This window comes from Carlito syrichta, unplaced genomic scaffold, assembly GCF_000164805.1.
Source record: "Carlito syrichta isolate Samal-C Ts95f unplaced genomic scaffold, Tarsius_syrichta-2.0.1 Scaffold315303, whole genome shotgun sequence".
Lineage (NCBI taxonomy): Eukaryota > Metazoa > Chordata > Mammalia > Primates > Tarsiidae > Carlito > Carlito syrichta.
The window spans coordinates 173,991-199,733 of record NW_007259399.1 but is presented as its reverse complement, the minus strand read 5'-3'; the positions used below and the strand labels follow the sequence as shown (position 1 = coordinate 199,733).

Sequence of the window (25,743 nt, the reverse complement as noted above, 5' to 3'; positions counted from 1 at the left end):
TTGCGTGTCCCTGATTGCCTTCTCTTCTCTGATTGCTCTAGCCAGGACTTCCAATACCATACTGAACAGGAGGGGTGAGAGTGGACATCCTTGTCTTGTTCCAGTTTTCAGGGGAAATGGTTCCAATTTTTGTCCATTTAGGAGTATGCTGGCTGTGGGTTTCTCATAGATGGCTTTTACTATGTTTAGGTATGTTCCCTGTATGCCTAGATGTTTGAGAGTTTTTATCAAGAAGGGGTGCTGGATTTTATCAAAAGTATTTTCTACATCTAATGATATAATCATGTGGTTTTTGTTTTGACATCTGTTGATGTATTTAATTACATTATGGTTTTACAAATGTTGAACCAGCTTTGCATCTTAGGGATGAAGCCTACTTGGTCATGATGGATGATTTGTGAGATGTGTTGTTGAATCCGGTGTGCTAGGATCTTGTTGAGACTTTTAGCATCTATGTTCATCAAAGATATTGACCTGTAGTTCTCTTTTTTGTTGGGTCTTTTCCTAACTTGGGTATCAATATGATGTTAGCTTCATAAAATGATTTGGGGAAAGTTCCATCTTTCTCAATCGCCTGGAATACCTTCAGTAGAATTGGTATCAGCTCCTTTTTAAATGTCTTGTAGAATTCTGCTGGAAAGCCATCTGTTCCAGGGCTTTTTTTGTAGGTAGTTTTCTTATTACATAGTCAATTTCCGTGATTGTTATTGGTCTATGTAGGGTCTCAATTTCTTCTTGTTTCAACCTAGGCAGGTTGTGTGATGACAGAAAGTCTTCCATTTCCTTAAGGTTTTCAAGTTTGTGTCCGTACAAGTGTACATAGTAGTCTCTAATGATCTTTTGTATTTCTTCAGGGTCAGATGTGACTTCATCTTTTGTGTTTCTGATTGTGCTTATTTGGTTTTTTCTCTCTTTTTCTTGGTCAGTCTAGGTAGGGGACCATTGATCTTGTTTATTCTTTCAAAGAACCAGCTTTTTGTTTCATTGATTTTTTTGTATTATCTTTTTGTCTTCTTTGACCTCGATTTGGACTTTTATTTTGGTGATCTGGATTCTTCTGCTGAAATTGGGGTTTTTGTGGTCTTGCTTTTCCAGCTTCCTTAGGTGGCTTGTTAGGCTGTTAATTTATGATCCTTCCATTTTCTTCATGTGCATTTGTAGGGATATAAATTCCCCTCTTACTACAGCTTTCATGGCATCCCAGAGATTTTGGTAAGATGTTTCTTCATTTTAATTGGTTTCCAGGTATATTTTAATCTCTGTTTTGATTTCATCATTGACCCAAGAGCTTTTTAGCATCATGCTGTTTAGTGTCCATGTCTTTGTGGGTTTTGGGAGGTCCTTTTTGGTGTTAATGTTTATTTTTATTCCACTGTGGTTCGAGAAAGTGCATGGTAAATTTTGGTCATTTTAAATTTGCTTATGCTTGATTTATGTCCAAGTATGTGGTTGATCTTAGAGTACGTTCCATTCGGTGATGAGTAGAATGTGTATTCTGAGGTCCTTTGATGGAGTGGTCTGTAGGTATCAATTAAGTTCATTAGGTCAAGAGTCACATTGAGGTTTCAGATCTCATTGCTGATTTTTTGTCTTGATGATCTGCCTAGGGTTGTCAGTGGGGTATGAAAGTCCCCAGTTATGATGGTGTTAGAGTCAATATCTTTTTTTAGTTTTCCTAGGAGCTGCTATATGAAAGTTGGTGCTCCTATGTTGGGTGCATATATGTTTAGGATAGATGTTTCTTGTTGATGGAGTGAACCTTTTATCATTATGTAGTGGCCCTCTGTATCTTTTTAAATTTTTGATAACTTAAATGGTATTTTGTCTGAAATTAGGATTACGACTCCTCCTTTTTTGTGTGTTCCAATTGCCTGAAAATTTGTTTCCCATCCTCTTACTTTGAGTCTGTGCATGTCCTTTCTAGTGAAGTGGGTTTCTTGAAGGCAGTATATTGTTGCCTGGTGATATTTTGTCCATTTTGCCATTCTGCATCTTTTCAGTGGTGCATTTAGTCCATTCACATTCAGGCTAATATTTGAAATGTGAGAGTTCATCCCTATCATAGAGTTTTTATAGAATTATGTTCTTCCTTTTGGTTTTTTGTCTTTCTTTTGGTTTGGGGATTGTTTCATGTGCATTTTATTCTTTTGCCTGTACTCTTGTGAAGAACATTGTTGTTCTTTTTTCCTTTCCTTTGTTCTTTTTTTCCTTTCCTCTGTGTTTAGTACTTTCTTAAGTGTTTCATGTAGAGGTGGTCTGGTGGCAGTGTAAGTTCTTAGAAATTGGATATCTGAGAAAGATTTTAATTGTCCCTCGCCGAAGAAGCTTAACTTGCCTGGGTGGGTTATTCTTGGTTCAAATTGTTTATCTTTTAGAACTTTGAAGATAGGGCTCCAAGCTCTCCTTGCCTGCAGGGTTTCTGTAGATAAATCTGCTGCTGTTCTAATTGGTCTTCCATGGTATGTGATCTGGCCTTTTTCTATTGCTGCCTTTAGGATTTTTTCTTTCATACCTACTTTGTTTAGGTTAATCATTATGTGTCTGGGAGTTGGTCTTCTCATTTGTTGACTTGGAGGGATTCTCTGAATCTCTTGTGTTTGAATTTTTGCATCACTGATTAGATAAGGGATGTTTTCTTGAATAATTTCGTGGAAAGTTTGTTCCAGTGTGGTCTCTGTCTCTCTTTCTGCCTCAGGAAGGCCAATTACTGTTAGGTTCGGTCTCTTGAAGTAATAGCTCATCTCTTGAAGGTTTTGTTCTGTCTTTTTGAGCTTGTTTTCTGTGTTTTTAAGAGTTTGGGTTAGTTCCATATTTTGGTCCTCAAGCTCTGAGATTCTTTCTTCTGCTTGGTAATTCTGCTTTCCTTGCTTATCCGTTTGTTATTTCATTCACAGTATCCTTTATTACTGTTATCTCCGTTATCAGCTCCTTCCTAGTTTCTTCTTGTCTCTCCTCAATTCTTTTTAATCTCTCCATTAATGTCTTGATATCTAGGTTTGTAATTTGAGACCAGTCATTCTGGGGGCTCTTCATTGTTTGCATTCTGAAGTCAGTTTTCTCAGTGTCTGCCCTTCCAGGGGTCTGGGAGAGACCCATTTTCTTCTTTTGGTTTTTCTTCATTTGTGTAGATTTTTCTCTCCCCCTTTCCCTCCCCTTCTTTAATTCTGTTTTCAGGGAAGGTGGGGTTGCTTTTGCTTCACTTGGGCAATCTCCTGTTCTTCCTTATGAGGGTCCTCCGTCTTTGTTTACTTTTGAGATTGGAGTGTGGGCTGCGGGCTGCAATTTTTGCAGTTTTAAGGTCTAATTGAGGGGGAAGTTATGAATCAGAATCTATATCCTGATTCTAGCATCCACCAAGAGGTGTATGAACACACTGGAACCTACTTCCCACTGCCTTATTATCTGTCTGTGCAGTGGGATGTAGGTTTGGTCCCTAGAACAAAAGGAGTCACAAAAGAGGAAAATGATGGTGGAAGGGGGGGGTCAATAGAAAGTTAGAAAGAGAGAAGAGTGATAGGAAAAACTGATACACATACCAACTAACAGGTGAAAAAGAGACACAAAGCCGGAGAGAAGTGAAACAAACACGCAAGCAAAATTCCCTAAAGAATACTGGTAGCTACACAAAGAGGGACCAATAAAATTGTGCCTTTTGATGTGTTTTCCCTAATACAATCAGATAGTGTAAGTCAAAAAGTAAACAAAAGTGAGCAAATCATACAGTCAAAATGATAAAATCAAAAGTCAAAATAAGAAATCAGACTAGCGCTGGAATCTTTCCTGAGTGTTTAAAGTTTTTTCAGCTCTGATCTCCAGTCTCTCCACTTTCCTTTCATTGTAGGCAGCTAGATTTACTCACAGCTTGGATTTGTTCTTTTAGCCTGCTGCCTAGGAGGTCTGTGATGCTTAGCTTCCTATATCTGATTCAGCATAGCAGTGGGGGATTTGTTTCCTGTTTGGTGACATTACCTTAGAAACCGAGGTCGAGGCAGCTCGTAGGTGTGCAGGACAATGCAAGTCTCTGCCTGGAGAATGGCCATGGTGGCAGCTCCTTTTTCACGAATCCTTCCTCTCTGCTCATCTGGGTTCTGGGCGATCCACTATGATGGACTGTGGTGGCATGCAAGGTACTGGGGATCAGCTGCACAGCTGGGCGCTGGATCCGGGGTGTCATCAGCAGGCTGGGGTGGAGGAGGGAGTCAGGAATTCCATCCTCTGGAGCTGAGAGTCTCCGATCAGCACCTCCTTAACATATGCTGTTTCCTTATACAAGCATGGGGTCACACGTTGGGTGCCTCAGCCAGGGTGGGCCCAGAACTTCAGAGCTCCAAAGCTCCAAAGGGCAGGCGGTGAGTGGCGAGAGTGGCCCTGCACCCCTCACAGGGTACTTCAGCCAGAAATGGAACCAGTATTTCTGAAGGGCGGGTGCCCAGAGCCTCCCTGGGTGACCGGCGGCTTGGTGCTGGGTGCTGGGTGAGACGATGTAGCCAGGGAGGGAGTTGAGACCTGAGACTCCTGCATAGGTGAGAGTCTCGTATAGTGGAGCAGCATCAGCCAGGGGCTGCAATACCCAGCCCTGCGTGGGGCCGAGGGTCCCCAGGCCTCGGACCAGTGCGGCTGGCAGTGGGCAGGGGTTGGTGGAAGAAAAGTAAGAGTCTTTTTGGGAACTCATGTTCAGAGAATCTCACAGTTCCACCTATGCCGTTGCCATCTTACCGGAACTCCCCTATATTTCTATAAATATTATTGAGCTTTGTTCTGGGATGTAGACTCGTTTGATCCTTTATGTCTTAAAGTTTGTTATACTGGACCGGAACAGAATTTAGTCAGGAGTAAATTTTCTCCAGTAATGAAGCAAAGCCCTTCTGATTATTGTATTTGATGCCCTGAGAATTTTGAGGTTTTCTTCTCTGGCTGGGGGTAGCAGGAAATATTCCTGGCTCAGTGTCAGTTTTATGGATTGGTCCCTCTAACCCTTGGTTAGTTTTCTGGTTCAGAGTAGTGTCTTCACTCACTTTTGCTGAACATTTTTCTGCTGAGTACTTGAGTTAGACTGTCTATGTATCTCCAGAATTCTCTCTGCACAATTCTCTCTTTTCTGGTATTCTATACTGTGAATTTCATCCTTCTCCTACTTCCAGACTTTCTGCTCCAACTTGCCAAATCAGGAAGTCTTCTGGGCTCCACCTAACTTAGTCCTCCCTGTACACCACATGGAAACTCTTCCCAGGTAGTAAGCTAGGGCAGTTGTAGGGCATACCTTGTTTGTTCCCTGTCTCTCAGTATTCACTGTCTTTTGTTGCCTGATGTCCAGTGTCTTGAAAAGTTTCATTTCATATATTTTGTTCTGTGTTTTAGATGTTTCGGGTGTAAGATTAACTAATGCCCTTGTCTACTTCATTTTGTCTTGAAGCAGTAGTCTGCAAGAAGCATTTTAATTGCATGATAGTGGTTCAACATGTCACTTTCAGAATTTACAATGTTAAGTTTGGGTGAGCTACCATTGGTTCCAAGGGCTCTGGAACTTGCTGTAAAGAAGGAACAGTGTGCTTCTGGGATGCTAGCCAGTGCTTAAGCGGCTAAGATCTCTGGCTTATATCTATTTACCTACAGTGTAGAATGTGCCATGCATGAGCATAGAGTGCGTTCTTGATATACTGTTCACAATAGAACAGAATTCAGTGTATGGTAGCATCTGTCTAGGACCCCCTTCCAAGGAGGGTCTTTAAGGGACCATGTTAAAAGTTGGTCCCAAAGCAGAGAGCCAATAGTATTAACAAGGCTCCAATAGTCATAATTTCTTGTTTTGGATTGTAGAAGTGTCAAAAATGTATTTGAGAAATTCTTACTTGTAGTCATTTCTACTTTTCTTTTAAACTCTTCAGACCTCCATTCTCGATGTGGGACTATCTAAACCCATACTAGCACAGAGATGCAGTCAGTAAGTTTTGATTCCTAAGTCTGGAATATTAGGTAAGAGCAAGCATTTTAAGTGCATTTCCCAAAAGATAATAAATTAGTACGTTCATTGACCAGGCTTTTAAAAAATGATTCATTGGTTACTTCTATAGACAGTCTGTTAATAAGTAGTTTGTTGTTTATTCTTCACTTGTATGTACAAAAAATCACTAAGTAATCCAAAAATGAGGACTTATCTTTTTTGCCTTAGAAAAAGACATTTTAAAATACATTTTTTGTATGTGTGAAATAACTTTATAATGTGTTTTATTTATTCATATTTTAAAGGGAAAAGTGCCTCCTCAAATTTCTCTTCACCAAAATGCATGCACGTACAAACATACCAAGCTATTAAGATGTGCCTTACTTAAAAAAGAAAGAAAGAAAATATAGTGGAATGAATGACTGATTATTGTAAAGCTGTCAGTTTCTTCCAAAATTAATTTATTGACTTAACAATGGGAATTTTTGTTTGTTTGAATTTGACAGAATTATTTTACAGTTTATCTGTAAAAGTAAACAAATGCAAAGAAATAAGAAATTTTGATAATAACAAACACCCTCTTCCTGCTCTACTTCTTGCTTAAATCTTTAAAAACTTCCATATGCAAAATATAATATCAATATAGTATCAGGAACATGCTGTATAGCCCAAAAATATACTGTTATATATGACTTACCATATATTACTGTGATAAAGAATCAGTGTTAGTGGCAAAGTGATTGTTCAGTAAATAGTATTTGAGAAATTAGTTTTTTACTTACATTAAAATGTATTTTACTTACATTAATTAAAGAGCTAAATCTGGAAAACCTAAAAAGAAAATGCTTCTGAATAGTTAGTTGACTATTGAATGGAGAAAATCTCCTTAAAGCAATGAAGAAAAATTATATAGTAATGATGTAGAAACTTACATAAAGTTAGGAATTGCTGACCATTAAAAACCAGTACAAAGTTGGAAAAATATTTACAACTAATTTAATGGAGAGCTGACATTTTTAATATTTAAAGGACTTGTACCAATTGACAAAACAGTAAGTCAATAATGGGAAACAGACAAAAATATTACTGATAATTCACACACAAAAAAGAAACACCACTAAACTTGAAAAAATGTTTAGCCTAAGAATCAAAATTTAAATGAAAAGAAAATAGATGCTATTTTTATATGAAATTTAAAATCATTTTTAAAGGATACATTCAGTTCTGTCTTGGATGTGGTAAGAGATGCTTTCATAAACTGCTGATGGGAGTAGAAATTACTGTAATCTTTTTGGAAAAAAAATTTTTGTTTGTGCCAGGGATCTTTGGCTATTTATGCTCGTTGACCCAGTATTTCCAGTTTTATTTCTTAAGAATCCATTTTGTGGAAATAATTATAAATATCAATAAAGATGTTCATATGTACTTTGCAGAGTTATTTAAAATCGTGTAAAACAGGAAATAATCTAAATGTCCAGAAGGGGAACATTTAAGTAAATTGTGGTAAATTAGTGTGGTCATATTGTAGCCATTGAAATCTGTTTATAAATAAGTTTTAAAGGTATAGGAGTATGCTTATGATATTATATTAAGTGGGATAAAGGAGGCCAATAAATAGTATATATACAGTGGTATGATTTCAGCTATATTAAAACACACTCACACAGTCATACATACATAAAAGACTTGAAGAGCAGATGACAAAAGATTAAGTGCTTACCTCAAAGTACTGGAGATTAGGATGATTTTCTTTTTGAGGGGGATTTATGAGTAGGATGATATTTGGGTAGGAAAGCTTTATTGGTAGTGAAGGTAAAACTTTTAAAAATACATGGCATGTGGCAGAAGTGGTTTCTGAGGAAGAGGTCATTCTTTGAGTTCAAATTCTGAGCTTCCTTCTTACTAGCTGTGTTATTCTGATTCTCTTTCTCCATGTATATGATATTGATAATTGCTACCTCATAGAATGTGGAAGATTACAACAACAAAATGAATGTACAGTGCCTGACACATGATTGCTGCTTAATAAGCTTCTTATTTGCATACATCATGAGGCTTTGCCAACCTCATGACAGGGTGATAGGCTTGCCATAAACTATAACGTAGGCAGTGTTTTTCCTTAATTTAGAGTTTTTTGATTTTCTTTTTCAGGGTCTTCTAATGTGTTAGGTTTCAATGAATATTTGATTATTCTTACCAAGGAGCTAAATAAGTAACATTTATATTCTTAATAAAAAGCTGGCCAGGCACAGTATCTCAAGCCTGTAACCCCAGCACCTTGGGAGGCTGAGGCAAGAGGATTGCCTGAGTCCGGGGGTTCAAGACCAGCCTGGGCATCTTGGCGAGACCTCATCTCTACAATTGAAAAAAAAAAAAGTAGTCGGGCATAGTGGTGCATGCCTGTAGTTCCAGCTACTTGGAAGGGTGAGGCAGAAGGATTACCTGAACCAAGCAGGTCAAGGCTGCAATGGGTGTGAGCATGCCACGGGACTCCAGCCTGGATGACAGAGTGAGATTCCAACTCAAAAAATAAAAATAAAATAAAAAGTCAAGCGAAACGAAGTTCTTATACTTTTACCACCACAATATTCAAATTAATGCTCTTGATACTTAGAAAATGAACAATCTTTGTTTTTCTATTGATCAATTTTAAAAGTAGATGAAGTTTCCTCTCTGCAATTTTACTAGTAGTTTGGATTTATTTGCATTGTGAAATGCAGTGACTATGTTTCTGAAGGGCAAGCAGGTTGTAAGATTTTATGACATGTATTTTATTTCAAATTTTGAGCCTTCTCAATAATCCAGAGGTTCCTTTAATGAAAATAATCTATTTGTAGAAAAAAAAAAATATTTGCCAGTCTGAAGCACTTGGTAAACCTTAAAAATCGGTAACTCAGCCTGTAATCCCAGCACTTTGGGAGGCTGAGGTGAGTGGATTGCCTGAGCCTGCAGGTTTGAGACAAGCCCGGGCAACTTGACAAGGCCTCATCTCTACAATAAATAAAAAATTAGCCAGGCGTGGTAGTGCGTGCCTGTAGTTTTAGCTACTTGGAAGGCTGAGGCAGAAGGATTACTGGAGCCCAGAAGGTCGAGGCTGCGGTGACCTGGAACATGCCACTGCTCTCCAGCCGGGGTGACAGAGTGAGACTACAACTCAAAAAAAAAAATGCATCTAATGGTTTAGTTATGCCCAATACTTTGTGTAAATTAACACTCACTTATGAATGAATCTAGATATAAACCTGTAACAATAATAAAAACCTTTTGTTTGTACACATGGCATTTTACAGCTTGTACAGTTTTTTTTCTACATTAATTTTATTCTTACAACAACTTGTTAGGTAGATATAGCAGATATTATTATCTTATTTGCAAATTTAAAACTTTAGACCCAGAGGGCTAAGTGACATGTTTGAATTTATGCTGACAATTCTTATTTCAAGTCCAGTATTCTTTTAACTTGATCATAGCTCTATTTCCAGGCAAAAAAAAAAAGATTGAAAATACGATGCTATTAAATTAATATATTTTACTTACAGAAGAAGCTTGCAGTTACCCCTTAGATCAGAGAAGAGTTTAGAATTGTAGGATAAGGGTTACTAATTTTACAACTTGTGGTAGTGGTTTAAAAATTTTGGATTAGTAGAGCTGCCAAAAGTGACGTTCCTGAGAAGTGATCTAAACAACTGCAGTGAATGAGAGAATAATAGAAATAGTAGAATTACCAGTTCTAAAACAAAATATCTTTTATATTTCAAACACCCTGTGGGCATTACTATATTATAGCGGAGTACTAAAATTAATGTTGGTATTATGACATCAAGTCATTAAATAAGGTTAATCTTGTGTAGTACATTCTGTGTAAGAAGATATACAAATAGCATAGTATGTTTTAGGAATATTAACATTAAAATGGTTAATATTGAAGAGAAGTGTTCTTAAAGAGATCAGTTTCATCTATGTAGAAATCTCTTATTTTCCCAATAATGATGCCAGTTAAACAAGAGTTGACTATGCTTATTTTCTTACTATTTGCCTAAATTTGTCTGCCTACTAGTTTTTAGAGAAGTAGATTAAAAAATATTCAATACTGAAAGAAAGATCATATGGTAACTCATCATTTTATTCTAGGTGCTGTTTACAGAGGAAGATGTGAAGTTCTACCTCGCAGAACTGGCCCTTGCTTTGGATCACCTGCACCAGTTAGGAATTGTATATAGAGACCTGAAGCCAGAGAAGTAAATCTGTATTCTTTTTGTGTATCACTGTTTTCTATATTTCTAGAACTACCATTTGGCATACTCTATTAAGTCTTTTAAAGATTATATGAAATTTTATATGAATTATATGAAACTTTTAAAAAGTAATCTTTTTAAGATATACATTGACTTTATTTGCTAATCAATCATTTAAAATTTTTCTAATATATCAAATAGATACCGACTTTTATTAAGTTTATGATGATTCTTACATAAATGTTTTATATAAAATATTTTGTTCCATCTTGTTGAATATGAACTTTGATTTACAGCATTTTGCTTGATGAAATAGGACATATCAAATTAACAGGTATGCATATTTCCTTATTTTACACTTAGCCAATTGTTTGAAATTTTTTATTATTTTAATATCTATCTAAGTCTATATTTTTTCTTTCTTAATTTGATTTGCATTTTATTTTTCTCCTTAGTGAACTAAATTGCATTTAAAAGTTAGATAGCTCTCAATATGTTCTAATTGTATTATTAAAAAATTGTAAAATAGAGGCATTTATGCTAATTAATAAATGACATTTAGTTTTCTAGGTAAAAATACATCATCTTAGTTTTGGTCCAGACAGAAAGATTTATCATAAGTAGTCATCACATTCGAAATACACTGACACCATTCCTCTTCCCTAACTCTTGTTAACTACTTATGTTTTCTACATGTCTATAATTTTGTTATTTTGAGAATAATATATAAATAGAACCATACAGTAGTCATACTTCTGAGTATTTAACCTAGGTCAATAAAAACTTATGGTTATACAAAAACCTGTATATGAATGTTGATAGAAGCTCTATTTGTAATAGCCCAAGATTGGAAATGTCCCAAATATTCTTCAGAGGATGTGCTACTTCCATACAATGGAAGTATGTGCTACTTCCATACAATGGAATACTACTCAGCAATCAAAAGGAAAGAACTGTTAACACCCCCAACAACTTGAATGGATTTCAAGGATGTTTCTCTAAGAGAACCAATCTCAAAAAGGTCACATATGTTTTCAATAGACAGTAAATTCTATATCTCATTATTGAAATGTTAGAATAGAGATAAACTGAAGATGTGATGTTTACAAAGAATCTTGAACAGGTATAGTTTAAAGGTAAGTTTCCTTAAATTTCTAAGTACATTGCATCAATGTAAAAATAAAGTACTAAGCTGTTACCTTGGAAGCTGAAGTAAATGTGACACAGTTCAAATAAAGTTTAGCAAATCTTATTTTTTCATAGCCAGATTCCCGTTTTCTTTTATAGAAGTGATGTGGATTTGATATTCAAAGAGGAAAAGGAAAGGAAAAAAGTATGAGAGAACAATAGAGTTTTGAAATTTTTATATAATACATAAATTTTTATTTTACAACAATTAAACTTGCAAAACTAATGAGAATTTAATTCATCCTTCCATTTTTTTTCCCCCAAAAATTATACAAGTTTTGTCAGAAGTGAGAAAGGGAAGTGGGAAAAAAAGTAGAACAAACCCTACATATATCTCTCTCCTTCATTAGGGCTAGTTGGATGAATAATAATGCAAAGTTGTTTTATATTTACTATTCTTATATGAATTCTGCTTTTTATAGCTTCTAGAGAATTAAACTGACTGAGTAGGGAAGAGTAAATGGAATAAATGTTAATTTAGAAGCAAGGGACACAAAGCATGTAGCAGGAAAAAATGTGATTTATAGATTTTTTACAGTTCAGTCTATTTTTCTTATGATGGCATGAACACTTAAAGGAACTATGCAATAATAAACATTAGGTAATTTACAGTTTTATGATTTAACCTCATTTAAGATTTTATAAAGAGTAATACAAGATTCAAACTCATAATATTCTGATGAGGTTGGTCAAGGTGTGACTATTCGCAGTGAGTATTTTATTTTTATTTTTTATTTTTTGTTTCTTTTAATTTATTTATTTTTGCCTTTCCCTTTAATTTTTTTTCTTTTTTTCTTCCTTTCTTACCATCTGTGTACTTTTCCTTCCTGTTGTCCATCTCTTCCTATCCCCTTCTTTCTTTTCTTTTCTTTTTTTTTTTTTTTTTTTTGAGTTGGAGTTTCACTGTGTCACCCAGGCTGGAGTGTAGTGGCATGCACGTTCATGGCCACCCTAGCCAGCATCCACCTGCTGGGCTCTGGTGATTCTTCCCCTCAGCCTCCCAAGTAGCCAGAACTACAGGCATGTGCTACCACGCCCAGCTAATTTTTTATTTATTGTAGAGATGAGGTCTTGGCAAGTTGCCTGGGCTGGTCTTGAACAGGCAAGCTCGGGCAATCCACTCACCTTGGCCTCCCAAAGTGCTGGGATTATAGGCTGAACTACCAAGCCCAGCCCACTTCCTTCTTTCAATTTTGAATACTGTACTTGAAAGTACCGGATCAATTGCTATTTGTCATTGATACCAGTAGACTCTATGTGGACTAAATTTAGGACTGTCTCATCTAAACAGGGTCTTCTTCAGCATTCTGTATTGTCTCAGAATATCCTAGGAGAATGGCAGTCTCTTTTTTTCTTACCTGTCTACTTTAAAAATCCTCCAGACATACTAGTTTATACTCCTGACCTTCCATATGACCCCACAATCCTCCTACTGGGAATATGCCCGAAGGAACTCAAATCACTCTATGAAAAAGATGCCTGCTCATGCATGTTTATTGTAGCATTATTCACAATAACGAAAACATGGAAGCAACCGTGCTGCCCATCAAAAGAGGACTGGATAAAAAAAAAGGGGTACATATACGTGATGGAATATTATACAGATATAAAGAAGGACAAAATTATGAACTTCACAGCAACTTGGATGGACTTGGAGTCCATAATACTGAGTGATCTATCACAGAAGCAAAGAACTGAGTACCACATGTTCTCACTCATAAATGGACCTTGAACAAGTATTATACTATAAGAAAGGGATTGGCACTAGTGGGAAACTGCCAGGGGAGAGGGTAGTGGAATGGGCAGTAGTGGGAAACTGCCAGTGGAAGGGGGGGCACACCTCATCAACAAGTATACCTGCATAATGAATGTTTGTATATTTAACCCTGAATTGTATGCCACATCTTTAAAATAAAAAAATTTAAAAAATTAAATCCTTCAGACATAAGGAATGGAACTAATGTTTAGCAGTCTAATCTGAGATAACAGTGGATTATAGAAAGGGTGCTGTTATAGTTGCACACTGAGTCTCATTTGCTTCATTCTGAAATTCTCATTGTATAGCAGCAGAAGGTGAGTAGAATGAGAGTCGGTATCTCCAAATATCTGCTTACTTGCTAATATATGAGAGGGGAACAAAAAACAAAACAAAATACAGAATTGTCTTTTGGAGGGTGGGACATTTGTACCACAGACTTCCCCCACTTAGGTAAGTGTTCTAGGAACTCACTGATATCAGTGTACCAGCTAGTGTTACTGTGACATGTTGAGTCTCAGTGAATTTTGGGGGGGAGGGAGATTCTTTCAATGCATTTGCCCATGTCATGATGGGTGATTTATGCATGCACCTGCCCACAACACACTTAGTGTTAGCAGTTTTTAACCAAAAATGGCATGATCCCTGTGCCCCCCCATTCACCCAATCTTGCCCCAAGTGACTTTTTTGTTTCCCCGATGAAAAAAGTCCTCAAAGAGAAACGTTTTGCCAATGTGGAAGAGGTGAAACAAAAATGACAGGAGTACTAAAAAGCATTCACATTAACGAGTTGAAAACTGTTTTGAGCAGTGGAAAAAGCATCTCGATAGGTGTTTTGTATCAAATGGAGGGTACTTTGAAGTGACTGAAGATTAAACATGTAAGAATAAATACACAATTTTTATAAATGAATTCCGGGGTTTTGGGGCCCTTCTTGTATTGTTCACATTGTCTTTAAGCCTTAATTTAAAAAAATACATCACTCCCATAGTCTATATAAAAACTTACTATTTAATCTGTCTGACCCTTTAGAAAAAAATGTTTAATCATAATATTCCTTAAAAATTATAACCTGAGCACAGAATTGATTTGAACTTTCTGCGGTTGCTATGTGTTCTCTGAGAAATATGATTCAGGGGCAACATATAAAAAGAGGGAAGAAAAAATCACAGTGGTTAGAAATGTAAATCAAACAGTACTTGATCTGAGTATTTGAGAGAAAAATGTATACATAAGAAAATAATTTTAAGTAGTTTTTATGGTTACTTGCAAATGAATCACTGAGATTACTTTTACCTACAGTAAATATTCATCAAACTATTGTTCCAGACATGCTTTTAAAATTTAAATTCTTATAAAATAGTTATTTAAGGTTATAAAGATGTGAAATACTGTCCTTCACCACCCCCCCAAAAAAAACTTTCTGTATATATTTAATTCTACATTTTATTTTCCAATTCATGGTTTGGGCAAACCATTGTGTAACATAGGCCTTATTTAATCTTGGATCCAGTTTTATAATTGTAAAATTTTTGTCAATTGATTGCTGTCTAATTCTAGTTGTTAAATATCAATTTTGTCAGAAATAGCAGCATGGCAAAGGAGCTCTATGGATTGGCATAAATCTCTGAAAGGTAAAAGAAGGATAAGAAAGTTATCTTCCCTTTCCCCCTCTTTCTGGAATAGCCAAAGAAGTCAGCGATCCTCTCTATGAGCAATGTTGTATTCAGCTGAACTGACCTCAAAGACTCTCATTACATTTAGTTTTCTAAATTGAATGTAGAGTTTGTCTCAAAATACAGAAAAATAGCATAGTAGTACATTGAAAAGACTTTTTAAAATTATACTGAAAATTATAATGCATTGTTATACAAGGATAAATGATTTTTTAAAATTTTATTTTATCTTAGATTCAAGGGGTATATGTGCAAGTTTGTTACATAGTACATAGTATGTTTGTTACTTACTATTGCATGCTGGTGGTGTTTGGGCTTCTAATGCGCCTGCCTCTCAGGTGATGAGCATGGTGTCCAGCCCGATGGGTGATTTTTCAACCCTCATTCCTCCTCCCCTCTTTCCTCCCCCCTTTAGGAGTCCCCAGTGTCTGTTGTTCCCATCCTTCTGCCTGTATGTGCCCAGTGTTTAGCTTCCACTTATGAGTGAGAACATGTAGTATTCAGTTTTCTGTCTCTGTGACAATTCACTTAGAATGATGGGCTCCAGTTGCATCTACATTGCTGCAAAGGACATGATTTAATTCTTTTTTATGGTTGTATAGTATTCTATGGTGTGTGTGTGTATACATATGTGTATATATATATGTATACACACACACACACACACACACACACACACACACACACCCCACATTTTCTTTATCTAGTCCACTGTCAATGGGCACCTGGGTTACTTCCATGTTTTTGCTACTGTGAATATTGCTGTGATATACATATGACTGCAGGTGTATTTTTGGTAGAACAATGTATGCTTCTTTTGATATATGTCCAGAAGTAGGATTGCTGGGTTTATTGGTAAACCTATATTTAGTTCTTTGAGAAATCTCTATACTGCTTTCCACTGAGGTTGAACTAACTTACATTCCTACCAGCAGTGTATGAGCATTTCCCCTTTTTTGCAGTCTTGCCAACATCTGTTGTTTTTTTTACTTTTTAATAATAGCTCTTCTGACTGGTGTGAGGTAGTATGTCATTGTAGTTTTGATTTACATTTCTCTGATGATTAGTGATGTTGAATATTTTTTCATATGTTTGTTGGCCACTGATATATCTTCCTTTGAAAACTGTGTGTTCATGTCCTTTGCTCACTTTTTAATGGATTTTTTTCCCTGTTGATTCATTTGAGTTCTTTATAGAGTCTGGATATTAGGCCTTTGTCAGATGCATAATTTGCAGATATTTTCTCTTGTTCTTTGAGTTGTCACTTTACTCCATTGATGGCTTCTTTTGCTGTGAGACGTGTTTTATCTTAATAAGGTTCCACATTGTTAATTTTGGTTTTAGCTGCCTTTGCTTTTGAGGACTTGCTCATGAACTTATTGGCTAGGCTAATGTCTGGGAGAGTGTTTCCTAGGTTTCCTTTTAAGATTTTTATAGTTTGGGATCTATGTTTAAGTCTTTAATAAATTTTCCATTCATTTTTATATGTGGTGATAGGTAGGAGTCCAGCTTTATTCTTCTGTATATGGTTACCCAGTTTTTCCATCACCATTTGTTGACTAGTGTGTCCTTTTCCCAATGTTTGTTTTTGCTGGCTTTGTCAAAGATGAGTTAGTTGTTGGTTACCAGTTTTATTTCTGAATTCTCTATTTTGTTCCACTGGTCTATGTGTCTATTTTTGTTCCAGTATCATACTGTTTCTGTTACTGATGAAAATATGAGAAGGGTTAGAAAATCAGTTTTGAGGTGTCCTAAAATTAAGTGTTAACATTGATATTGTATTGTAAAAGAGCAATTTAGGACTTATGGCTTTTTTATTTAAAAAATTAAGGTATAATATATGTACAGTAAAACTCATTCTTCTGATTCCTTTTAGTGATATAGCTATTCTATATCTTGACCACATCAATGCCAATATTTTAGCTTATATTTTTGTTCTATATTATTGCAGGATGTTACCATGGGGCGAATTAGGTACAGTATTAATGGTATCTCTGTAGTATTTCATGTAACGACATATAAATCTGCAGTGATCTCAAAATATAAAGGTTAATTTTTTTAAATAACTTTTTGTATGTAGTTCTGCAAGTTTTGACAAATGCATTTCCGTAACTACCTTCAAAATAAAAGTGTAGAACAGTTCCATAACCCCAAAATTATCCCATTGTAAGTCAATCCTCCCTTTACCCAAAGCTAACTACCACGCTGCCTTCTGTCCCCATAATTTTGCCTTTATGTAATATAATATAAGCAGGATTATAGTATAAAGCCTTTTGAGTTTGACTTCATGTAGTTAACATAATGCATCTGAGGTTTATCCATATTGTTGTGTGTATCAATGATTTATTTTTTAATTGCTAAGTAGTGTTCCATTTTATGGTGGTACTATGGTTTCTTTATCTACTCCCCAATTAAGGGGCATTTAGGTTGTTTTCTGTTTTGGCCAATGATGAACACAGCCACTAAAAATCTTCATGTACAGATTTTTATGTAAACAGAAAATTTTGTATTACTTGGCTAAATACCCAAATAGTGGCTTACTTGGCCATATGCTAAGTGTATTTAACTTAGTGAGAAACCTCCAAAACCTTTTCCAAAGTGATTGTACCATTTTGCATATCCACCATTAGTGTATAAGAGCTCCAGTTGTTCTACATCCTTACTAGTACTTGGTATTGTAAGCATTAAAAAAAAAAAGTTAGCTGTTCTAATAAGCATGAAGTGATGACTCATTGTGGTTTTAATTTGAATTTCCTTAATAACTAATGACACTGAACATCTTTTCATGTATTTATTTCCTGGAGAAATGTCTATGTAGATCTTTTGTCCAATTAAAAAAATCAGATTGTTTGTTTTTATGTTATTGAATTTTGAGTTTTTATATATTCTGAATTAGATCCTATGCTAGATATGTGATTTTCATATATTTTCTCCCAGTCTGTAGCTTGTTTTTTATTTTCTTAACAGTATATTCTGAAGAACAACTCTTTTATCTTGGTGAAGTTCAGTTTACAAACATTTGTAATGGATTATACTTTTGATGACATAGCTAGGTTTCATAAGCAGACCTTGAACAGTTATAATACTATAAGAAAGGGATTGGCAGTAGTGGGAAACTGCCGGGGGGGAGGGGCGGCAGGATTGGCAGTAGTGGAAAACTGCCAGGGGAGGGGGGCACACTTCATCGACAAGGGTTATCTGCTTGATGAACATCTATATACCTAACCCTGAATTGTACCCCACATCTTCAAAATTAAAAAAAAAATTAAAAAAAAAAACAGAGAAATCTTCGGCTAACAAAGGATCCCAAAGATTTTCTTTGTTTTTGGAAATTTTATAATTTTAGGTTTCACATGTTGGTCTATGGCCCATTTTGTGTTAATGTTCGCTTATGGTGTGAGAATAGACTTTTCTATATTTATATCCTACTTTTTCTGTCACTGTATGTTGAAAAGGTTGCCTTTTTCCTGGAATTACTTTTGCACCTTTGCCAGAAATCAGTCGACAATATACAGCTAGTTCTGTTATAATGTGACATATGTCGTTTTAATCATAGTAAAAACCACAAGACTTATGGGGAAAATGCAATAAGGGGTATAACATTAAAATCTTTAATCAGTAACACCCTAAAAATAAAGTAAAAATGGTAGCTCTGTTTTACACATTTTAAATGATTAAGAAATAAATGATGACTACAATAAATAATGGTATCTTACCTTGAAAAAGAACTGAAGTTTGCTTGTGGGAGTGGGTGTCAGAAAGGTTGCAGTTTGTGTTATACTTAAGTAGTGAAAGACAGATGATCTAAAATTGGAAGGAAATTGATAACTTTAGAGGTGGACAAGAGTGGCTCATAACAATCATGATAGACTGAAATAGCTGGTAAATGTTTTATGTATTTCTATTTTGCTAAGCTGAGCTAGGTGCAATTTTAGTGTTCACCTAGTGTTTATCTGTAGATTTCATGTTTGGGGTTTTTTTTGCCAGTATTATAAATGACACTTGTAAAATTTTGTCTTCCAATTGTTCATTATTAATATATAGAAATAGGATTGATTCATATATATTGATATCTTTACCTCTTTGAAGATTTCAAACAAAATGGAACTCACCAAAACCAAAGTAAAGTTTGATTTTTTAACATTTAAAAAATATATATGTCACTATCTCTGTTTTATCTGGGTCTGTTTTAGAACTTAGCTCAGTATGATAGTCTGGATTTAGTTGTTGTTCCCCAAACCATTGCATGATATTCTAGTGCAGACCTGAAAGCATGCATTTTCAGGATGAGATTTAATGGAGCAATCTTTAAATGTTCTTAAAGAGTGTCATTATAAAATGCAGACTATTTTCTATTTTTGATCTCACAGGAGCTTTCATAAAAGTAATTATAGGCCATCCATAAATAGTTTTAATGTTTAATACATTGCTTTGATATTTTCTGAAGTTTTTCAGATATATGTTTTTTGTAACACTGTTATTATAGATTTTGGACTCAGCAAGGAGTCAGTAGATCAAGAAAAGAAGGCTTACTCATTTTGTGGTACAGTAGAATATATGGCTCCTGAAGTTGTTAATAGGAGAGGCCATTCACAGAGTGCTGATTGGTGGTCATATGGTGTACTTATGGTAAGTAGAATTATATTTCTTAATTATGCCAACATATGATTAATATACTTAGAATTTTATTTTAATTTAGATTTTGGAAAGTATCAGGTAAGAAAGGGGTTCTGATAATTCATAATTAACCTTTAAAAACTTGTGATTAATTATACATTAAGAAGTAGGGTTTGAGTGTTCTGATTTATTTAAAAGCTACTAATCAAAAGGTAAATGACAGCATTGTTATAAAATCTATTCATATTTGATACTTAAAGAAAGGCCTATCAGATTCTAGATTTTAGAATGCTGAGTTGAGCAGTTAATGATATTTTAATTAGATATAGCATCTTATACTGTCTTGTTTTTACTTTATTTTATTAAAGATGTGAGATACAAGTCAGGATCATATACTGTCTTATTGTCAAATTGTTTCATACATGTCCTAGAAAGATTATAAACCTCTTGAGGAGAGAAATTATATCTTATATTATTTTTTATCCCCCATAGTACCTAGCATAGTGAATATTTCAATAGATGCTTAATAGAGACTAACTTGGTATGAGATTAAGCACAGAATTTTCAGTAGTCAGTAGGATGATAGATGAATACTATTGAATCAGATATAATTTGCTCCAAAGTGTGCTTCATTTTTCCTTTTTATCACAGAATGGCACACTGTATGAGACATCATTATATCCATTGGCTATTATAAGCCTGACATCTAGGGAGAGCTTTGAAATGGAAACTGATTCAAAGTACAATTTTTTGCATTTTCCAAGACCAGAGAAGGCATACTATCTGGTTGGGGAAACAATAGAAATAGCTAAACTGTTAAGGAATGCTTTAGGAGTTCAGGAAAGATTTAATACAAGTTGGTAAAGAAAAATTGGAGGAATCGGAACTTAAACTAAGCCCTGAAGTATGGATAAATTTAAATAGTTGTGTGTCAAGAAGGGAGATTATTGTAATTAAATTAGCATAGTCTTGGAGAGCCAGTTTGACTGGAGTAGTGGAGAATGAGGGTGAAGGTAAGGAAGTGAAACTATAAACCAGTAAGCATTTGCAAGTGATTCTCTGGGTAGTAGGAAACTATTGTAGATTCTTACACAGGGTGGCAATTAGAGAAAAAAAAAATATTTTAGGAAGATTAGCCTTGGCAGCATTATATAAATTGATTGGAATGAAAAAGTAGAAGCAAGGGTACCAAAAAAGTCTCCTTACAAGAGAATTGTAAGATTATAGAATAAAAGGAAATCTTAAAGACATTTAACAGGCAGAAATAACTAACCTTAGCAGATAAAATGACACAAATGAGACAAAAGGGAAGGACCAAAGATAAAGATGCCTCTAAAATTTATAAATGTTAAGGAATGGTAGGTCAATAGAAGAGAGATAGCTGAGGACAGCTGGTTTTACAATTGGAGAAGTAATTTATTTTAAACATGTAGCATAGGTTACTATAGGTTAGTGTCTAACCCCAAGTATTGATAAATTAGGAGGATCAGTAGAGAAAGAATTAGAATAATTTGGAGACCTTATTAAAAAAAGTACATATATATGTATATATAATCCCATCACTTGACTACCTAACCTGTAGTTTCTTTGAGGGGAGGTATGATTCTTAAATACCCTTCTTCCCTTCTTCTTTCTCTCCCTGCCACTCCCACCTCTACCCCTCCAGTCCTAGTGACATACCATTACTGGAGATTTGGAAAGGAAAACTGGAGTTTGAAAGAGATTAAGGCTGGAACAGCATATTTGGGAGTCATCGAGGTATGAGAGAGTTGAATAGATAAGTTAATTTAGTATGTGAGTTCAGGTAAATGAGTAGAAGACTGAGGCCATAGCTATTATTGAATCTAAGCTTGAGATTTAAATATTATAGATATTAAAACTTCTCTTTAGTGAACTAAATTATTTTCAGATGTAGTGTTTTAAAAATATCATTATTTAATGTTCTAGTTATCTACATTGCAATCAGTTCTCTTTGGGAAAATGTTTTCCTTATGCTATGTATAACTAAGGCATATTTATTTCTATTTTAAAAGTGTTGTGTGTGTGTGTGTGTGTGTGTGTGTGTGTGTGTGTGTGTGTGTGTGTGTGTTCTGTGTGATCTGCTTCTACTTCTTTTTGGTTTTTATTTGTGGAGTAGTGAGGGGGATGAAAATGCTTAAATCATTCTTGGGCATGTATGAATTTGAAATGACTTTGTGCTTATATTTCCTTTTACTTTATTAGTAAATGTTGGCTTTAAAAGAATATCTTTTTATTTAAATGCCTTGTATGTATTTTCAAATTGCTTTGGCTTTGGGAATTTAGCCAAATTACTAAGAAACAAAGAAAAGAAAATAAAACAAAGTTGGTTCTATCTACAGGTCACCTATCAGTTAAGCTATATAAATATAGTGGGTTACAAGAAGTATATTTCCTTAAGTGACTAGTTTAATTTTCTGGTCCCATTTTCACCCAGTATCATGTATGAGGGGGACCCCAAAAAACACAGAATTTCTTTATAAAAAATGGTGTATTTATTTTTACATATTTAAACTTCAGTCACCTTCAAAGTACTCTGTTTGACGCAATATATTGAGATACTTTTTCCACTATTCAAAATAGTTTTTGAATTTGTCAATTTTGATGCCTTTTACTGCTTCTGACGTTTTTTGCTTCACCTCTTCCACAAGGGCAAAATGTTCCCTTTTGAGAATTTTTTTCATCTGGGGAAACAACAAAAAAATTTGCTTGGGGCGTGTTTGGGTGAATAGGGGTGCCAGGCCATTAGGGTCATGCCATTTTTAGTCAAAAACTGCAGAACACTCAGTGCCATGTGGGCAGGTGCATTGTCATGGTGGAAGAACCAGTCACCCACTTGCAACAGTTCAGGTGTTTCTTCCACAACTTGTGATACAACTTCACAAAACTTCCAGATAAAAACTTTGGTTGTCTGATCCGGAGAAACAAATTCTGAGTGTCCTACAAAGGGCTTCTTACCCTCCAAAAGGGAATTCCGTTTTTTTGGAGGGGTGGGAGGGCTTCCCCTCATAGATCCTGCATGATTTGATGATCATGCAGTATGTCTCAAGTTTTTTCTAAATAATTGTATCAGTTGTGCTAAACTGACTGAGTGGTATTTTTTATTTTTTTTATTTTTATTTTTTTTTAGTTTGAAATGCTTACTGGTACTCTGCCATTTCAAGGTAAAGACAGAAATGAGACAATGAATATGATATTAAAGTAAGTGTAAACACTATCTCTTTTGAGAATAAAAAATCTATTGCTTTCAGTTTCGGGAAATTATTGTGGTTTTAAAAGAACATGTTTCATGCTGTTTTATTCCCTTCTTCTACCATATTGGGGATATTATTTGCCATTGTAAAAACACTGAAATTTTTTTTTGAAATTTGTCAACATAAAAATATGGCTAGATTTAAGTGAAATGTTCTTAAATTCTCTTTTCCAGAGCAAAACTTGGAATGCCTCAGTTTCTTAGTGCTGAAGCACAAAGTCTTCTAAGGATGCTATTCAAAAGGAATCCAACAAATAGATTAGGTATTATTTATTTTCTTAGTTTTTGTAGAAAAATCTGCCTGTTGGGAGGATAATTATACTTTTTTCTTTTCTGATTTGAGTTTATTACTGCTGCTATGTATTTATAACTATAATATTTATTTTTTGTGTCCTTTTCAGAAACAGTACATTCTGTTATGCCCATGATCGAAAAATGAAGTGGTCTTGTTAATAACTCAAAGCTTCTGTTTAACATATATTATTATGTACATAAAATGGAATACTTCTTTTGAAATAATTCTCAAAATTCTCCTTTGCATAAGTAATCCTTTTAGCTGTTTGAAGATATTTATTTTGACCCTCCCAATATTCTTTAAAGTAGATATTTTTCCATAACTGCTCATTTTTTTGACCATTTTTTGGTGGCTTTTTCCTGGATCTGGATTTGATACTATTATTCTATTTATGTCCTTATGTTAAAATTTTAATGTCATTTTATTTTTTTTGTACTTTCTAATTTGGCATATAAATATGTGATCATAACATAACTTATGCAGGAAATAAAATATATTCAAATTTCAATATTTGTAGAATATTATTTTGATTTGATTTGGGAGGCACTTAGTTCAGGGTACCCTCTTAGTTCAATATGAACATCAGTTTTGTTAAATCATAATAAAGTGAAAGGACCAATTAATAAAATGCCGGATATGAAATCATAGACTTTTCACTTCCAGGAATTTACAAAATGTGTGTACTCCTGTTTACAAATAACAGACTGGAAGCCAGGGAGCAAGATTAAAAAAATAAATAAATAAAACATTCTTTTTATTTTGATAGGTTCAGAAGGAGTTGAGGAAATCAAAAGACATCTTTTTTTTGCAAATATTGACTGGAATGTAAGTTGAGTAGAAAGTATGCTATTGAATAACTTTATGTTAATATGACCAAAGAAACTGAAGAGCAGATGTTCATTATTTTTAACTTAAATAATAATTCAGTGGAATATTTACATATTTAAATAAATGAAAATTACTTTAAAGTAATTCTCTATTGATTTTTTCCTGACTGTGGAACTGTGAGCTTTTAAAAATGTAGGTTTTCAAAAAAAAAAGACTTTTTCATATGTTTGAAGATATTTTCTATGCCTTTCAAAAATATAAATTTTAGCAAGTTAGATTGTTAGATAACACTAAATATTCTAATTTTATTATAGTAGCCTAAACAGAACAGTTATTGTTATTTTTATGTGAAAACAAAATATTTTAGATGAAATACATACTTCTTAAAAATAGTGTAGTGATTTTGAAAGCCTTGAGCATTATTCGTTATTTCTGCGTGGAAACATTTTGCTGTATCTGTATGATTATATATCAATAAGCATACAAATCAGTTTTTGATATACAAAATTGAACATCATTATTCCTTGTGAATACAACCGGTGGCATCACTGCTGTGCCTTCTGACCTAATTAAATTTTGGACATTATCTCTCAAAATTTTAAAATTTGGTTAATGCGTCTCTTGAAGCCTGTTTAAATTTTTTAATGAAATTATTTTCTCTGTTAAGGACTTTGAATATTATGTTCAACTTTCCCTTGCAAAGTATAATGATTTTTTTTAAAAGTGTTGATATGTTTTTGTGCTACCCTGCTGCCTCTTCTAGAAATTATATAAAAGAGAAGTTCAACCTCCTTTCAAACCCGCTTCTGGAAAACCAGATGATACTTTTTGTTTTGATCCTGAGTTTACTGCAAAAACACCTAAAGGTAATACATGTTTATATACAAAATCAGAGCTTTTATTCCATTAGATAGTTAAAAAATAAAGCATTCTCTTAGATAAAAACTAAAAATTTGGTAAGTTTGTAGAGGATTGGTTTACCTTTCTGGAAGTATCGAACCTAGATTCAACATTGCTGTTGAGTAGAGACTCTGATAAATATTTATCAGAGAAGCAGGGACTAGGCAAAAGGTGACAATTTATTTTTCTTGTTTTATAAGTCCTTTGACATGCTAATGATTTAGCGGATGGGAGTAGAAGGTAAGACAGTAAATATATTACTCTGACTCTTACAGGTCAGTATTAATGTGTTGTACTTTCAGTGACATCTGTTTCATACATTCATTCAACAAATATTGAATGCCTACTACACACTGTGTAATGAGGATGCAGCAGTGAATACAACAGACAAAAATTACTGTCCTCATGGAGCATGTATACTGGTGGGGGAGAAAGATAATATATAATAAATCAAATACATAATATGTCAGATGGTGATATTTAATGGCTTCCTTTGTATTTAAAGAAATTCTGACATTTTATATCATTGGATTCTGTGTAGTTCTAATTAAATATAATTATTTAAATATTAGATTCTCCTGGTTTGCCAGCCAGTGCAAATGCTCATCAGCTCTTCAAAGGATTTAGCTTTGTTGCAACATCTATTGCAGAAGAATATAAAATCACTTCTATCACAAGTGCAAATGTATTCCCAATTGTTCAGGTAAATTCTACTTAATCACACTATTTTGTTTAGGGATATATCAACTTGGGGATAATTATTTCTCTTCATTTTTACTGATGGATTTTTAAGAATTTTTAAAGTGATTTTCAATTACTTTATCTCATAATCAAGAATTAAAGATGTTTCTATGTGTTTTAGAAAAGAGCAGAGAGTAGTACCTTTTAATTTTATTTATATGGTCTGTTTTGAAGAAAATGTAAGCAAGGAATATACGTTAGTTGATTTATTGTATTGGTCTTGGGGATTGAGAAAGCCTACAATAAGGATTGGTTCAGAATTTGTGTAAGCCGTTTATAAGTGTTGATAAAATTT

At 34.3% G+C, this 25,743-nt stretch overlaps 1 protein-coding gene across 2 annotated transcripts in view; it reads left to right on the top strand.

Annotated features, from left to right (window-relative positions):
* The window catches only part of RPS6KA6 (ribosomal protein S6 kinase A6), a 121,547-nt gene that overhangs the window by 53,015 nt on the left and 42,789 nt on the right, over positions 1 to 25,743 (top strand). For both annotated transcript variants that reach the window (XM_021706162.1, XM_008072513.2), the window contains 8 exons: positions 10,073 to 10,179; positions 10,473 to 10,510; positions 19,283 to 19,425; positions 22,562 to 22,632; positions 22,859 to 22,947; positions 23,746 to 23,804; positions 24,571 to 24,673; positions 25,280 to 25,410. In XM_021706162.1, the coding sequence (XP_021561837.1) occupies positions 10,073 to 10,179; positions 10,473 to 10,510; positions 19,283 to 19,425; positions 22,562 to 22,632; positions 22,859 to 22,947; positions 23,746 to 23,804; positions 24,571 to 24,673; positions 25,280 to 25,410 (741 nt within the window). The remainder of the gene's footprint in view (positions 1 to 10,072; positions 10,180 to 10,472; positions 10,511 to 19,282; positions 19,426 to 22,561; positions 22,633 to 22,858; positions 22,948 to 23,745; positions 23,805 to 24,570; positions 24,674 to 25,279; positions 25,411 to 25,743) is intronic.